Source organism: Pleurodeles waltl, chromosome 9 (assembly GCF_031143425.1).
Source record: "Pleurodeles waltl isolate 20211129_DDA chromosome 9, aPleWal1.hap1.20221129, whole genome shotgun sequence".
Classification (NCBI taxonomy): domain Eukaryota; kingdom Metazoa; phylum Chordata; class Amphibia; order Caudata; family Salamandridae; genus Pleurodeles; species Pleurodeles waltl.
Window position 1 is genome coordinate 1,140,859,311 of NC_090448.1, and position 17,977 is coordinate 1,140,877,287.

At 42.8% G+C, this 17,977-nt stretch overlaps 1 protein-coding gene across 6 annotated transcripts in view; it reads left to right on the top strand.

Annotated features, from left to right (window-relative positions):
* NUMB (NUMB endocytic adaptor protein) overlaps nt 1-15,604 on the top strand; it is a 184,917-nt gene extending 169,313 nt beyond the window's left edge. For 2 of the 6 annotated variants that reach the window (XM_069208917.1, XM_069208918.1), the window contains 2 exons: nt 5,717-5,875; nt 13,251-15,370. In XM_069208917.1, coding sequence (XP_069065018.1) covers nt 5,717-5,875; nt 13,251-13,963 — 872 coding nt within the window. In that variant the 3' untranslated portion in view covers nt 13,964-15,370. Of the gene's footprint in view, nt 1-5,716; nt 5,876-13,250 lie in introns of all 6 variants that reach the window. The other 4 variants (XM_069208919.1, XM_069208920.1, XM_069208921.1 and 1 more) reach the window with 4 other exon arrangements.
* The last annotated feature ends 2,373 nt before the right edge of the window (nt 15,605-17,977 follow it).

Here is a 17,977-nt window from a genome sequence, read left to right on the forward strand (position 1 = left end):
AACTTGACCTGTGGCAGGCCACTCTTACTTCCCAACCATGACTTCACTGTTGTGACAGACATGTCACTTCTCAGGTGAGCAGCTCAAGGTAGGTAGTCCCATAGAGGTGTTCCTGGATGACAGAGCTGACAATCTAAGCAGATATCTTCTTGAAGACCATGAATGGCATCTCAATCCCGAGGATGCAAAGAGCATCTTTGACCTGTGGGGGTTCACCCTCGCTAGATCTTTTAAAGACCGCACATTATCATCAGTTGCACAAGCTTGAGTTTTCTCCAAGGCATTCATTGGGAGGCATACTCCAGCCAGAATCGAGCGATGGACTGTTGTATTTGTTTTCACTGCTACCTCTCTTGCCTCGGCTTCAGAGGAAGATCAGGACAGACCATGCATAAGTTATCTAAATCACCCTGGACTGGGTCTGGATGATTATCCAGAGCTCCTGAGCATTTGCCCTCCGATCAGATTACCTCTTCAGGAGGACCTCTTGTCTGAGCAACAGGGCAGGGTCTTGCATGCAAGTCTCCACAACCCTCACATCCATGAGTAGAGACTTCGAAGCAGCAATTGAATGCTTTACATTTGCTTACCGAGGTGGTGGTTGTTATGCTTATGGTCAGACTCCCTTCCTCAAAGTCAGTCTGTTATGGGTTCCGACAGTTTGTTGATTGTTGCAGGGCCCAAAATACTGACCCCTTTCAAGCTAGACTTTTAGATGTTTGCTTGTTCTTTCATTTTCTACTGTGCTTTTCTACCGTGTCATTTTTCCACATTGACCATTTGATTGATCTTCCAGAGTTTTTTACTCCATCTTTCCCCTGAAAGGAGGAAGAGAGACTCCCATCGAGTTGACCCTATAGGGGCCTTGAGCTTTTACATCATCTTTGCCTGGGTGATTAGCTTTTTGTTGGTTTGTCTGGGGCAGTCCAGTAAACCTGTGCTCGAGTGCCTCTGACCCAGAAGAATAGACAGGGTATCCTCAGCTTTAAAACCATTAGGGCCCTAAACAAAATGAGACTTCTAGAGGTGTGTGTATGACACCAGTGCAACAAGGTCAGGGGATGAAACCCTACACCACCAGACACCCACATTCCGAGGCAGAGCACCACAGCCATGGGAGTCTGGCATTGAATCCTGAGCAGTGAAGAAACAAAAACCTACAGTCCATGCAGAATTAGATGCTGAGCTCACCTTGGAAACTGAGCCCCAAGTTCATGCCAAGGGCTCCTTTGCAGAGATCTGATTGATCTAAAGCGTTCATCCTCCAGAAGCTGGCTGATGTCAGCGCACTCATATGCAAACTCGGGTAGTCCTAACAAGGATTTAAACCCAATATGATCAGCCCCTAGGGCAGTGGTTCCCAAACTGTGCGCCGCGGCTCCTTGGTGCACCGTCAAAATTAGCCAGGGGCGCCGCACACAGTCTGGAAACCACTCGGAGGTGCTTTTAATCGGTAGCTTTTCACCGTGGTTTTGGAAACAAAACCCCCTGCATTAATTATTGTGACCAGCGGAGGGCGCCAGAGTACCATAAATAATATCCCTATGACAAAAGAAAAGAAATAGTTTAAAATAAATGGTTTTCAGGAACCTGAACAAGAGAATTAAGAAGTCAAACTGTAAATAGTGTAGGTACAGGTACAGGCTGGGATTACGTTCCCCCACCCGCCAAAAAAAAGTAACCTAATGGGGAGCCGTGGCCAACACGGCCAATAGGTCAAAGGAGCCGGGGATCGAAAAAGTTTGGGAACCACTGCCCTAGGGAGAGGGAAGGGGCCAGCCCCTAGGACATTTATGATATGTAGACTATGGACAACCTTTTTCTTGCACTCAACCCAGCAAAGCCATTCCCACTAGATGATACCACCGCATATCACGAGGAGCAATTTTGTGTGGCGGCCCTATCAAAAAAGACTGTCTAATTCCTCCCTTGCTCAAGGACATACTAAAATGGTTTCCTGACATCCCTAAAGAGCCCGTCAATACAATGTTATCATACCACTAGTACAAGCTGAGAAGACGTTTACAGGTTCTCCCCTTGACCCTCTCTGCATCTGTGATCTGGTCCCCCAGATTCCTTAGTGGTGCACATATCCAAAAACATGCCTCTGCACAAGCCACAGGTGGAGCTCCTCCACCAGACAGGAAAAGGAGGCACCTTGATGCTGAGAGGATATTGGTGGAAGCAAATACCGACTGGCATATCATCAGTTCTTTTGGTTTGCTATTGTGCAACAACAGGTTTCACTGGGAGGAAATCGAAGCACTGGTGCAGCCACCTCTCGGACATGCATGGGAAAAGAGGGGAGGAAGAGCTTTTATCTGATGGGATGATCAATCATATCAAACTCAAAAATCTGTTGTGCACTGGATACTGCATCCCAGGGCATTAACACAAGCATTCTACTGCACAGACATGCGTGGCTTCGCATCGCGAGGTTTAAAGCTGCGGTACAGTAGCACTGCCTCAACATCTCATACAGGAGCACCACTTTGGTCCGTAGGTGGAGGAGATGTGGAAAAAAATAAGGACACTGAGAAATCGATGTCCCTTGGTGCCCTACAAGCTGTTACCCCAAGGGGACCTTTCACAAACACCAACCCGGGGGCGGGACCAAAGCTCAGTCGGGCACAGACTTACCAGTATCACACAACTAGTATGACAGGGGTCTTTCCCCATTCTTATTTCAGGGCAAAGGGAAACCACCGCTACAGTATTGTGGCCACAACAAAGCATAAAGATATAGAACGGAAAGGCCTCACCCATGTGGCATGCTTCATCATTGGCCAGTCTGACCCACTATGTTAAGATGATACTAACACAGTGGTCTCAAACTCATTGAGGAGGGAGATCAGAAAATTAATGTTATGGTCATATGTGGGGTCCAATTAATCATAAAACAACCTAAGTGTAAACCCAATGATTTCCTTTGTTGGTGGGTAGACTTGGTTGGATTAAAACATATGGATGCTACTAGGAGTTTGTCTCGAGCATCACATCAGAATGTAATCACCAACATGTTTCGGCCTCAAATTGGTTCTCTCATAAGAGGGTCTAGAGCCTTTGTCAGGGCAGTCCAGATACTCCTACAGTCAGTCACTCATGAACCTTTCAAGTGCATGCTGGTAAGAAAAAGTCTTACCTGTCAGCTCACCGTCTTCACCCTATATTAGTCCGCTGTGGTGCCATTCAGACACACTTCTCCTGTAGTCACATATTCCTCAAGGTCCAGGTTCCTGTGGCTGACCTATAGCTGCCGCCAATTTCTCTCCATCGTTGCTAAACAGAATGCATCAACAAGTCCATGAGTTTGAGCTCCACCTACATGTCCTACATAGGTACTTCCAGTGGTTGGGATTCCCAGCTGTTGACCTCTTTGCCACTCAAGAAAATACAAAATGTGCAAGCTTTGCCACCAGGTAACCACATCCACAGTCGATGGGCAATGCACTATTGATGAACTTGTCAAGAATATTTGCCTAAGCTTTTCCTCTTGTCCCACTAATCCCCCATGTGCGGAGGGTGATGAGACATTTGCCCACGGCCCTGATCCTCTTGGGCCCCAACCTGGGCCAGACAGCCCCAGTGCTCCCTGAGATGTTCATAAGGTTCCACAAGAAGCTATGGATCAGTTAAGACCTTCTCATGCAGCAGCACAGCCAGATCAGGCATCCGGACCTGAAGCTGCTTAACATAGCGATATGGCACCTGATGTTTTGGAATTGGACTCCCTGATGAATATGGCTAAACTACACGAAGCTCTTAGGCCACATACATCTGCATGTTATGCGAAGTGAAAAAAATGTCTTCTATTGTATCTTGAAACAGCTAGACATAGTTCTTGCTTAATGTAGGCTCTCCTTTCCACATCATCCAGACTATTGAACTGCCGGTTTTCTTTCTACGACCATATTCAGTTGCAGAAAGGACCTTGCACACCTCAAGCGAGTGCTCATGTGCTATATTGACAGGACTAAGTCCTTCTGCGCCAATAATAACCAGCTATTTGTACCTTTTGCTAAACTATACAAAGATTACCTCTTTCGAAAACAGGCGTTGCAAAGGTGGATTGTCAAGTGTATCCAGACATGATACACCAAAGCTAAACATATACTCAATGTCCCTCCCAGGAAGCACTAAGGGCAAAAAGGAGATGACCATGGCTTTCCTACTTAACGTCCTATTATCCTGTAAGCATATGTTTTCAGTGTGTTGTGCTGTAGATTCACATGACACACCCTCCTCCCCAGAAGCTAGCAATGACAGCACGTTTCATTTTATCACACTTTACCTCTTTAACAAAATAAAATGCACATGGCACATAATAGTCTTACTGGCAATCAATCAATCAATCAAGAATTTATTGAGCTCGGCAAATCACCCACTCCTCACCTGCTGAGCGAACAACAATCTAGTGTGGAGTCGGTGTCTATGTGCATTGTGGACGAAAGAAGGCGTCGCAGCATAATCATACTGTGTCATTCTTTAGCCAGGCACCCATTGGCCATCATACTACGTTGCTTGTCGTGCTCTAGTAGAGACAGTAGCTCCAGCTTGTACTGATGGGTGTTAATCTCTCTGGTCCCACTGGACTGAATCCCCAGAGATTTCACTAGTTTTTTTTTATTTATTTATTTTTTATTTTTTATTTTTAAAGATTTGCGATTTTATCCCAATGGAACCTTGCAAGATTGTCATCTTATCCTGAGCTGCTTGGCGAAAATAGCACAAGCTTTTCAATATAATGATTTCTTCAGTACCTGGATTTTAAACGTTGTGTACTTGCTTGTTTTAAAATGTAGATTTCGCAATAACACTGCAACAGTAATCAAGCAGGAGTCTAGTTGGATCTATGTTCTCTACCTCAATGGGCTTTTTGTTTATAGCTTTTCCGTTACCCTCAGCACGGATTTAAGGCCTTTTTAGTTTCTTGCTGAATAAACTATTGTGATGTTTCATGTTTCAAGCAGCTCTCAGTTTACGTGGAACAATCTTAACTGAGGTCAATCAGTTTGTGAAATTGAGTTTAGTAGCTTCAGGAGCCAATTGCCTCATGAAGTGATTGATTCACTTAATGTATTTGAATTAATGTGCACTAGAAGTTATATTTTATTTACAACAATGCCATTAATAATGCTGCCATATTGTTACATTGTCTAGTCAACTGAGGTTCAATGGCCTCCTTTATTTCATACAGTCGAGTTCCCTATGTCTTTAACTTACTGTTATCCTCTTTCCTGTAGCCAAAGAATGTGAATTTGAACTAATGTCGGAGATGGCTATGCTTTGTTTTGAGCAAAGGACATACATTGGCAACTAAAACACCTAGACCCTTTGCCTTGGAGTTTCTTCACTCAGCGTTTCTAAATCCACGCGCTGGCCCTTTATCCCTGTATCAATGGTGTTCTCTTGTTCCTATTAGCTACATTGTGGTATACCCCAAGTAGGGATGCGTAACTGCTTAACGTCTGCTTGCTTTAGCTGAAGCCATGCTATAATTTCTTCATCTGTCTTCATACTAATATGCTTTGTTCACATACAGTATTTTGTTGCTTTACAACCTGATTTAATTGAAAACTTAATCGCCTGATTGTCTTTTGTAAGCTTTTGTTCCTATGTTGCACTTAAAAAATCATGTGTTAAAACTAAACCTTTTTAACGTTTCGTCTTGCCAGGCATACATTAACAGCATTAACGTTGTCTACTCCGATTTTAGTTAATGGTACTGCTCCCGCCTTCTCCTTGCCGGCTGCCAAACCAGTCCAACCTATGGTAGCCCCAGCCGCAGCAATGCCTGTTCGTGAAACCAACCCCTGGGCAGGTGCCCCTGCTGCTCCCACCCTTACTAACTCTGGAGCTGCAGTCCCTCCTGCTGGTAAGACTGGAAAAGGCCTAATTATGTGGGAGTTTCAGGCTTAGTAGTTTGAGCCTGAAAAGAATGGTAGAAATGCAGTTGTGAGCTTTTAGAGCAGCGCGTTGGCATTGCTGTTACCTTTAGCCCTCTGCTAATTGCCAAATTCTTCCACCATATAAAAGTAAGGTTGAAAACTTTTAAATAAATAAAAAGGTTGCACAGCCTGTGTTGCTTATCCTTATTCGTCACGCAGCTGGACCTGCCCTTCCCTATACATACCGTGCCACATGCACTTCTTCAAGGACCCTGTGAGGAATGGAGTCTGTTGTCATGTATGTGTCTTGTCCTGGTGTGCGGACCATTCCTCAGGGTTTGTACCTTATTCCAAGGCAAGATTAAAAAGAATTGGTTATCTTGCTAACTTTTTCCAGCCATGTAGACTTTCTTGATTTAAAGGATGCGATATTAACCTAGCTACCAGTCCAAATGCTGGTATTACCACTCTCGCAAAGGAGAATTATGTTGATTTTGAGGCTGGTACTCTCTGAAGAAACTTTGGTTGTAAAACTGTTTACCTGGAACTAAACTTTTGTTCTTCATTTTAGGCGGTGTACCTGACTGTACTATGCTGTGAGAACCAAATTAGGGTATATATAATTGCCTCTACAAGCCTTCTCGGGCTACATAAATGATAGATGTTCCTTTTGGGACCTAATCAAGTTGTATTATTACCTAGAATCTTTCATATCAGACAACTTGTTCTCTTCACATTCTGTTAATATGGTTCCAAAGGAAAGGGGCTTCACTACCTAAGAAAGAAACTTGGGTGATGGCTACTGTGTGGTTGGTTGGTGGCCTGAGTCCAATCCTACTGAAACTCTTCATTTCCTTTCATGTTCTGAGTGACTGGTAAAGGGAAAAATGTTTTAAAAAGTGGATTATGTTTCGATCAAGACCTCTCCTTCAAACATCAGGTTTCTCCTGTAGTCCAGAATGCCAGTTTCCACTAGAGGAGACTTGGAGGTATTCTCACCTCTCTCCAACAGAGTCTCAGGCCTAAACATACAAGAGTCCTAACTATGCACACACCACTGTAACACAGTCTACTTTGGGGCACTGCTTGAACTTAATAGCACCCTGCAAGGCGACGGACATGCATTGATTGCCCCAACTGCATGAATACCTGGCTCCCTTGGTACTGATTTTTGGTAATGAGTGAGCACGGACCATGCGTGTCCACCATGACCTAGGCTTGTGTCACAGTGATGCATTCTGGTTACATCACGAGGAGCCCACTAAGCAATGCCAGGCGGTGACAGCCCTTACCAAGAGTGACATGGCATGAGCAGGGTGGTGGTAACATACTCATTTTGTGTTCAGTAGTGTGAACAGGCCTATTTTCCTGTGTCACTGAAGTGGGCCCTACTGTTCCACTCATGTAAAGTTCAGTGGCTGTGTACTTATCTCACTCTCGACCTAAGTGGATTGTGAAGCACCAGACAAAGTGTGATACTTTTGTGTGCCTGATGGGATACATGTATTTGCATCCATTTTGGTAGCCAATGGCTTGGAGAGGCTTTTTGAAGGAGCGGACTGTAACTCCCAAACAGGAGATATATATTGCTGACTTTCCTGAGGCCTGGAATGGGACACATGCTGCTGGAGTAGGAGAAAATCAGCCTCTCTGCACATCAAAGGTCTCTGATTCATGGACATGTTACTGCTCTGTGAGGCCTGAGCGTATTGCCAGGAAGATGGTGAGAATAATGAGGTTGGCTCTGTGAATCAGGGATTTTTGATTGAGAAGAAGGATTAGGCCTTTGAGCTTTATGGGACATATTTATGTGGAGGGTGACTGACAGATGTGAACCATGGTTACTCCCTTGGTCTGTTTTGTCGGCTATTTAGAATTTGAACTACTCCTGCTGTGGCAGACTGTCCTTTTGTCCAAAGGCAATGCAGAGGGAAGAGCACTTCAGAGGAGCTGACATCCCCTCCTCAATTTCAAAGCCAGACACTAAGTTGCACGTATGTCTGGATTTGGACTATAAAGGTTGGAGCATGAGTCCCACACTTGGTTCAACAGCATTGCTCATCAGCAGAAAGGATGTCTCCAGGACTTCAAGCTGTGACAACCAGGATGGAGGTCTGCCAGTCTCCCAGTTAGGTGAGGCGCCATCACCTGGGAGCCAAGATCACTTGCCCTGCGGTTTGAACACCAGCCTTCTGACTTCTTGCCAAGACCACTGCGACCTTAGAAGGAGGCGAGAGAGTCTGAAGGGAGCAAGGCCCAGTTAAGATTCTGGCAGTGGGTCCCAGTGAACAGAGGAAGAGGTGCTCAGTCCAGTCTGGACCGGTGTTGCGGAAGAGAAGCCTGCTCTGTGGTTGAAGTCGATAATCCCCATTGTGACGACGTGAACTTGAGGGCCTTGCCCCAATGTTATTGAGGTCTTTGGGGGCTGTGGCACATGTATGTGACCCATGTATAGCAGGAGTGAGGCATTGAGACTGTTGGGCTGCTGCCTGTGTCGGAGGAGTCCTCACGACAAGCACAAGGGCTCAAGAACAAGACCAGAAGCTTTAAACCCTGAAGCATTTTTTCGGAGATTTTCCATCCCAACATGACCAAGCTTGTCATGTTTCACTCTTGCACCTCCCCGCTTAGGTTGGGGGAGACGATTTTTCACCTGAGTGCAGTTACTTCTTTTTTTTCCCTCTTCAATACATTTCCTCTCCTTGCACTTTGGTAGGCCAAGCAACATGTTGTTGTATTATATGTTTAAGTGGGTCCTCTCCACCCAAACCAACTCCCTTACCCCTCCCACTTAGCTCACACACACAGAGTGGGGAGCCCGATTTCTTCATTCTTTTAGTCTTGAATATGTTGTCTTCCTCAGCAAAGACTAAAGGATGGCAGTCTTTTGGCATACCCCCCCGCCCCCCAATGATTCTTTTTCTTGATTACAGGAAGAATAACATTGTAAGTTCATGTATATATTTTTTGGGAAATGCTTCCTGCAGATTGGTTAGTTAATTCTGTGTAATATAAGAAGTCCTCCTGACGCAGGTAAGTTAAATTTGTACTGAATATCATCTGAAAGTGTGTGTAAACTAGTCTTATTTCAGCAAGTCTGCTTCAGTGTTTGAAGGTTTTCTTTCCTAATTTAAAAATGTGCGTAACATTATTCTGTTTTGTTTTACATTTTAAGATTTAATATTCCATTATTTTATCCCACTTACAAACTCAGCATACACCGCTTCCTCTGAAGTCAGGATAACAGAATGTTTGCTGTATGTGCTGGTGTGGATCATATGCTGTGCACACTCCCACCATCTAGTGCTCTGATATTGCAGCATCTTTTTTAGGACCGATGGGCACCAAAAAAAACTCCTTGTTGCTGTATAACTGGATAACCAGAACACTTTCAATCAACAATGCATCAATAATTCAACAGATAACATGAAGAAGAGTTGGATGAGCCTGGAGTAGGGTTGTGTAAGAGTATCTTATGGGGAGAATATGGAGCGTTGCCTCTAATGATTTTAGACCAAATAACTATCCTGCTCCGAAGAGACAAATGCTAGGTGTACCACTGCATGATGCAGCATTGGGACTGCCCTTAGTGTCCATTTGCCCTGGTCATGAAGGGGCTCGGTAACAAAAGAACAAAAAGCCACCTCCACCAGTAGTTCCACTGAGTGCAATCTCTGTGTCTGATAGAAGTCACAAGTCAAGGCGAAATCACCAGTATATACGCATGCAAAAAACACAAAGAAATGTATCATTGTATTTACTTATATGGATCAGTTCATCTAATACTGGATCATATATAGACATAAATCGGTCTGTGAAACCTGGGGACCAAACAAAAATAAAAAAAATCATTTTCACAACCTCAATCACACTCATTAAAACCAGAAAAGAGATACGGTAGGACCATTCTCTAAATCAAAACTTAGTAAGATATCCACATAATAATAAACAGAGGAATTACAAAAAGTTAATTCAAGAAAGATCTTCTCTTATACAATGTTAGCTTAATCATCATTTTATTTCTTCAGTCCTAGAGTCCAATGTCTCCGGATCATATATCAAAAGTTCATACGGAGAGAAATGAGGTCCAATCCAACGTCCTGCCACAAATAATGTGCTGACGCGTGTTTCGGTGCCACGTGACCAAAAGGTCACCCACTTTCCTCAGGGCACTCGGCAAATGTACAGTATTAAAAAACCTCCCCAGGAGAGGCTGTAGTCCTCATTTACACAGTTCCTCCGGCGTTATAGCTGAAAAACACGACTATGGAAATGTCTTATGAGGGTAGAAAATCAGCCACCAAACTCAATTCGGTCGGAGGTGGCTAGAGCGTACTTAAAACTTTGTTTCAGACATCTTCTGCTTTTTCTTGCAGGCCACCGTTTTAGGGGAATACTGCTTTTCAATCTCGGCATAGCAGGTAATCTAGAGTAGCACATGCTTCGAACGGAAACAGTACTTACATGTACTATTCGATTAGCTACTAGTTGTGCTGTATTTTACCATTTGCCCTCCCACCGCAGTAGAAACTGACATATATGTCTAGATCTATATTATTTTTCTTTCTCCAGTTCATAGACCACTTAATGCCTTGCATCTCCTCACTGACTCTTACCCGAAGGGGAAAAACACAGTCTAAGGTGGACTCTGTGTCGCGGTGCATTTTGGATATCAGGGAGGTACCACGTCACCTTGAAAGCCTGACCTTTCTTTAAATAAAACAACATGCAACATCCAAGCCGAGCACTAGCAGAGTGACAGCACTTCAGGCTCATTTTCTTATGCACCCATTACTTTTCCTGAGAGTACTGGATGAACTTGCAACTCTCCTTCCTGGGAAGTTTTTTTTCTGTCAAACTGAAAGCCGTGGTGATGATGGGTGCTGTATCACCCTCTAGGTAAAGAGAGTATACTGAATTAGTGTTAAACACCCGAAGGTAAATTATCTTATCACAGATTGGTCCCTTCTCAGTTTTGTTACAAACTTCATGGTTATCCATTCTGGTTTCAACTGCACTAGGGAAAAGAAAAGGGCTTGCCCTCCTGAACCATGGAAAGGGCACTTAGTGCATAAAGCTTTTCCAAGGAGATGTCCACCACAACTAGGTGAAAGCTGTTTTGGATATTTTTTTGTTCAGCCCACCAGTGGCGATATACTGGACGGATATTTGGAACTTCATCCCGAGTTATATGCAGGTTTAGGAATATTATAGAGAAGTAGCTGGTAACCTCTGTCAGCCAGGGCACAACTCCTAGACAGGTGCGTGAATCAGGCCTCTGCAGCCCATGCAGAGCAGGGCCCCATTCAGCCCAAGGTAATTGAATAGCTTTGATACATGGGAGACTCCGTGAGGCCCTCATCACATACCGCCGAGGGACCCCCATCATTTTGCATTGCCCTATAGCTTCTAGAGCTCTGTCTTACTTGTTATACTAAACATAGATTTCACCTTCATCTGATGAGAACCACCATGTTGGTTCACAGTGATGGGGACAGGCAAGACACAAACAATTTGGAATATTTTGTTTCTCTTTAATGGATATATACCAGCATCAGGGTAGTTGGGGCTTTACTTCTAGATTATCAATTATAGGGTTTTTTGATCATCTGGAGGAAGGCAATGTTTGGAAAAGGTAGATACATGTACACCTCTTGGAGATGTGTCAATGCATAATAAAGAGCAGTTACCTCAATGGAGAAAAAACTGAACTGCTTCTGTTAGGTACAGTTCCAAGTGTCTCCAAGTTAGCTAAGGTAAAGAACCTGGACGTTCACTTGTGCCACGACTTATCGATGACACCTTTGACCTGTGCATCCTTGTAAAGCACGAAGTCTCTTTATAAAAGCCTCTCTTTATATGTGCACAGATTACTTTAACAGAAAAGACATAAAGCTAGCCTATAGGTTATAGTGATATCCCAAAAAGCCAGCAGTGATGCAGCTGATACTGAGCTATTTAGAGCATCTGCAGTTATATATCCGAGATTTACCAGCAACCATTTTGTCATTAGCAGGTTGTGTGGAATCGGCGTTTTTATTTTTTTTAATTTTTTTTTATTTATTATAAAGATGAGGCATATTAATAAGCAGCAGCTGTTTTTATCAACTCAAAAATCAAGAAATCGTATCACAATTTACTTCATAACAGAGGAAAGGCCACCCTCTTTCTGGTGGATACTTTAACCGCATAGTCCTCACAGGCCTTCCTCTTTCCTATTCAGTGGAGTGGACTTGTAGGGCTTAAAAAGGGCCTACGTTAGGTTTGCAGTCTGTTATGGCTGATCAAACTCTGAGGTGTTATCAGAGTTTGATAAGAAAACTGGTATTTACGTGCATGACGTGCCGTCGCCTGACGGCGCAAGGCAGCATTTCTGGTCTGGTCTGGAAAACCTCAAAAGATGAGCAGTCCATGGTTATATATATTATCTACCTGAAATGGCATTTCGGAAGGTAGGAAATACATCAAGAAAGAGACCGAGATTTGTTCCTATTCTGCACAAATCACATACTCTTGCAAAAGTTTTGCCATACAGCTCCTGTTGATGTGGTAGACAGCTGTGGTGGTTATGACTGATGTCAGAAGTGGCCATTCACCTGCAGTAAGCATTTAAGAAAACTAAAAAACATACATCAAATGAATCCAGCTTTTTTGTAGTACAGATCACTTTAGATCAGGACTGATGTATTAGAGAAATTGATCGGGATGACACCTGATCGGGTCAGTCAGTTGCTTATTTACCAAAGTTGAAAATGAATGTAGTGAGTCCATGGCCTGACTCAAGTTTGGTTTCTAATGTTAAAAAAAGGGGTAACATTAACAAACAATTTGAGAAACCTTGCTCCCAGTGGGAGAGCTAGGGACATAGAAAGTAAATGGCCATTGGCACTACAGGAATCCAGTATTCCTGGTACACAAAATGTAAAGCTGGAGGCCAAACGGGGCAAGTAACCTTATAACCCTGACCTACTGATCCTCATCTCATTCGAACTTCTAGATTTCTATGCATCACTTACATCAAATTTATTTGTGAACCACAGAATGTGATAGACTGTGAAAATCATGCGATCCACTGAAAAAGTAGAAGAGAGATGATTAATATGAGGCATTTTTAAATTGTAAGAGAGGAACTTTCAGGAGGGAACGTCTAGATTTTGCCTGTAAGTTTTATGCATTCTATTCAATTGAATGGGCTGAATGTGAGGACAGTGAAAGGAAAGCTAATGTATTAAACCGTGGTACATTCTTGTGAGCTCCGATAGTAGTTAGATTTTACATTTACGTATGTTGATAAGGTTCAGAGCTCTAAATGAAGTGCTTGATTTAATAGTTAATGTGTTTTTTTTTCTTCTTTGCTTTCAGGTACTGAGTGGGGCACTGCCTCTAGCACAGCTACATCTGTTCCCACTTCAAATCACAAACGTACTCCTTCCGAAGCGGACCGTTGGCTGGACGAGGTTGCAAAAACCGTGAGGGCTCAACAGTCGCCGGTACCATTCTTGGCACCGCAGCCCTTACCTCATCCCTCGCCTGCAGCCCCACAGCCGGTGCATCCGTATCCAGTGAACACGTATATTCCTTCTCAAACTGTGACCGTGCCAGTCACAGTGGTGCCGGGAATGCCACCGGCCTTTGTTCAGCAGCCTTACACAGTAATAAATGGAATGACCTATCCAGCCGCAAGTGTTCCCGTTGTTGGAATTACTCCTTCGCAGATGGTGGCCAATGTATTTGGCACAGCAAGTCATTCACAGGTGCCCCATGCCCATCACTCTCCAGGCCTAGTTAAACAGCAGACATTCCCACGCTATGAACCTAGCAGCATTAATACTGCTAGTCCTTTCTTCAAGCCTTCTGTTCAACACCCCAATGGTTCAGCTGCATTTAATGGTGTAGATACCAGTAACTGGGCTGCCGGGGACAAGTATTTCCAGAGTTCGGCTTCTGCCCAGATGGTTGATCCATTTGAAGCCCAATGGGTTGCTCTAGAAAGCAAGTCAAAGCAACGCACTAACCCTTCTCCAACAAATCCTTTCTCTAGTGACCTACAGAAAACATTTGAGATTGAACTTTAATTTATCATATGCCTTCTGCTGATTTTATTAGGTATAAAAGTTTCTTGTGTGGTAATCAGCCCATTTCATAAAAGACTGCATTCAAGCAAAAAAAATGGATCTCTAAATGAGCATGGATCACTGCCATTCCTAAAGGACGAATTAAAAAATCTGCAAACAAAAATTCCTTCTCTTGGTGTAGAGACGAACTAGTGTCTTGAGAACCTTTGTGCCTGTTCAATAAGGGAATCTAAATCACATGAGAGAAAGTGTAAAAGGAGGAACTTTGAAGTCATGAATGCCGCCTGCCTTTGCTTCCAGAGACACTTGCAAAAACTCCTGCACACACCAGTGGAAGTCCTGAACCGCTCAGCAATGCTGTGTTTCTGAGAATGTTGAGCTTCCATTATGAGTGAGAAAAAATATTATTTGTAAATATACAAATTTTAAACAATTAAGCCAAAATCTTTATTTTTATGCATTTAGAATATTTTAAATAGTACAGAGTATTACAAGTTGTATTGTATGAGCTGTAAGTAATCTTGCCAAAGTTGAAAAAAAACAGAGGATATTGACGTTTGTTGTAAGAAATTGTACATAAGAGTGATTTATTGTTGATTCTTATTGTTTGTTAAAACTGGACCGGAGCGGGCCTGGCATATAGAAGAGAGGGTGTCATTGCCTTGTTGCTCTTGTATTGCCTTCACTTTATTGTAAATAGCACATTGCAACAACAATCATGACCAAGAAGAGTTACTGTATTGTTTAACTAAAATAAAAATTAAAGAGCAGTATTGATGTGGTTTGGAAACCATGAAGAAATTATATTGTCCTGTTTTTTAAAAAAGAGTCAACCTAAATAATAATTAGAACAATATCTATAAATGTATTTTTCTCTTTATATGTTGTATTTTTCTGCTCTCAAAATGCATCAGTTTTTAACACTACTGTGATCTGCAATGAGTGTAACCTTAACTATAAATACAGAAAAAGAGACAATCTAGGACTTTTTCATGTCTTTTTAATGTGGTCTGAAATACATTATTGTAAAAGAATTTGAGTAGTATTTTTTATTTCTGCTCATGAAATCCAGAGGATTGTACTTGAATTTTCCCAGAGTTTGTTAGTAAATTTGCAAATTGGTTCTTGTTTAATTGTATGTCGTTCATAATGTTGAGCTATCAGTCAAGTGTAGGGAAAATATATTGTCCTGTAACTTGAGTTCCTGTAATATCATCTCAGATACAACTTCCAGACCCTGATCTCTCTTTGGCAAGGAAGTATAACAAAGTACCATGCTTCTCTGATGAATCTTTCAAATGTCAATGCAGAAGACCACTAATAAAGGTAAACAGCCATGTGTGTACTGTCTTTAAAAGATAAAGTACTTTTTTTTATGAAATAAAACCCAAATAAATAAATATGGTATATTGGAAGAATGCTACTGTTATTAGGCATGCATATTTTTGGTTATCTTTAAAGACCACATAATTTCCTTTTCAAGTTTTGCTTTCAGCTGTTGTTCCAGGAAATTATCTGCAGGAAAGAGTGAGTTACTTGTAAATTGTTTTTTAACTTAATTTTTCTCCTATCACTCCTATGACCTGGCCTCTCCCATTGTTAAAATATGGTTACACAATAAACCCACTGCAGGACCAGAAACTGTTTCCATTACTGCTCAGTTGAGATCTGTGCACCTATCACCACACACTTGTGCATACATCATGCACAGCACACCCTCATACCCCACATGAATGTACACCACCCCCATACCATTATTTTAATCTCAAAAGTGTAGATCTGAACCTGCTGTACATTTGCGACTTCTACACGAGGTCGAAGGTTTGTGTATTTCTTCAGCTTTTCCCTCTTTTTCTTGTTTCAGCATGTGTGCCATCCTCTGCATGGGGCTGTCACTGACTATTTGCAGCAGTTGGCACGCTAAACCTAAGACTCTTGCTGGGAAACCATTCATTCACTACACATCTATGCTCTGTGTATTCAGTCTCTTGGAACCTGCCTGCCAGACAAGGAGAACGTAAGTGCTTTCGTCCTTGGTTGATGTTGAATGTTACCACCAGCAAGAGGTGCTCCACAACTTGGCATGGTGCCAAGCACTGGCAGTGAGTCACCCTTGCACGAAACCCTCCATATCTCGGTGGAGGTAACTATCAGCCTGTATAATGTGATGCCTGCGATCTAGGAGAGGGTGAAGGTATCGGGTTGTATGCTGGCACCTGACACAGGATAGGATCTTTCATAAATGCACATGCTTGAATCATTCCCTGTTGTCGAAGTGGGAAGCCCACAATACGGTTAGAGAGCAGAGTTATACAAAGCCTGTAAGGGCAAGAAAACTGAAACTTTATTATCCTATTTGTATAATTTAAGAAGAAGCAAATGTCAGCCAGTCAGTCTGCAGCACCCTGATAACTACTCCCCAAAGAGGCTACCATAAGTCAGATTGTCTACTGCACGCTGTGTGATGGAAGTCTCCCTGAACTCTCCAGTTTACTTCAGAAAACCTTAAATCTTGATCTATTTAAATTGCCACCAGAATTAATCTGTTGGAAGACAATTTAATTTCAGTTTCATGTCAGGTGTCTAAAAAGGCCTCTTCATGCCTTGTGCTACTTGTTGGAAGATGAGACTACATTCAGAATACCCCTACAAGGATTGCAATTCCTTCCTACACCCCTTCCACAAGGTAGAAGACTGCAAAATTGGTCAGCCCTTTTCTTTGAAAACCTTAAAGGACAGAGAGTGTAGACTATTAGTTTGGCTTCCGAAAACCAAGGCCAATGAAACAAGACTTCTTGGGGCGAGTGTACTTTAGAGCCTACTGAACAAAACAAACAAAAAATAGACAGATCAGATGGCTAACGGCCTAAACATCGGATGGAACAAGAACCTCCAAAGAATGAGTGAAGAAAGTCTGTCATCTGAACTCTCATCAACGCAGAAAATATGTCTCTGCACAGCACAAGCAAAGATCAGAGCCTTTAACACCATCAGGCAAGGTGTCTAAAAAAAAAACAAAAAAAAAACGTGGGCACCGTCGACAGAACTGTTGTTTTTGACAGAGAAACTGTTGATGTCAGAGAAAAGCGTTGATGACCTTGAAAAGGGTCTCAGTATTTGTCATGTCAGTAGTGGAGATGACAACAGGCACTGCAGCAAGTTCGTTTCACTGTCAACTGCAACCCTGTGAGCTATCACTTCCATCTTATCTACAATGGTGGGCCTCTTCATAGAAGAAATCGTCAATGAGTGAAAAAAGTCACTTTGATCAGAAAAAGGCATCCTATCCAATTGATGCTAGAGAATGGCTCACCTGGTAAGATTATACTCTACACCGAGCCATTTATTGGATGTTGAAGATTTTGATGATGATGGGCTCTGTGGCCCAGCCTGTAGTCCAGTGGGTCGTCATGTTATATATCAGGAGAAGTATGAGGACTGTGGAAAGCAAATATTTTCCACTTTAGGCCGACACCTGTAAAACACACAAAGTTAGACCTCAAAGAATGAGCCTTTCGAGTAAGAAGCACAGTACCAGGAGGAGGAGATGAGTCTCAAGAGCTTTGGTAAATACCTAAGGTTTATGTTGGCTGATTACAAAACTCGCTGAGCCTTCAAAGACGAAATCACCAAAACAACTATCTTCACAACCACAGTCATCAGTTGCACAGCCTTCTACTCCTCATACTGTTCATTCTTTTCCCCATCCTAGATCGCAGCCGTCACAAACTCCTCAATCAAGTTCTGCATTACCATCAGCCAAAGATATTTTGGTGATGAAAGGGGAGAGGCTAAAGTACCTGATGGCCAGGTAGCAGGCTCAGACTGGGAGGACTACTTAGCATCTATCTCCTCACCAACGGATCTGCTATCAGCTGATTCACCATTGGACAATAATGGTGGCTTCATGCACTTTTGGATGGAGCATCCAAGAGGTTTGACCTACTGTACCCAGCCAATCAGATTGTTTTCTGCATGATTTTAAGGAGACTCTCCGAAAGTCTGTCAAAGTTA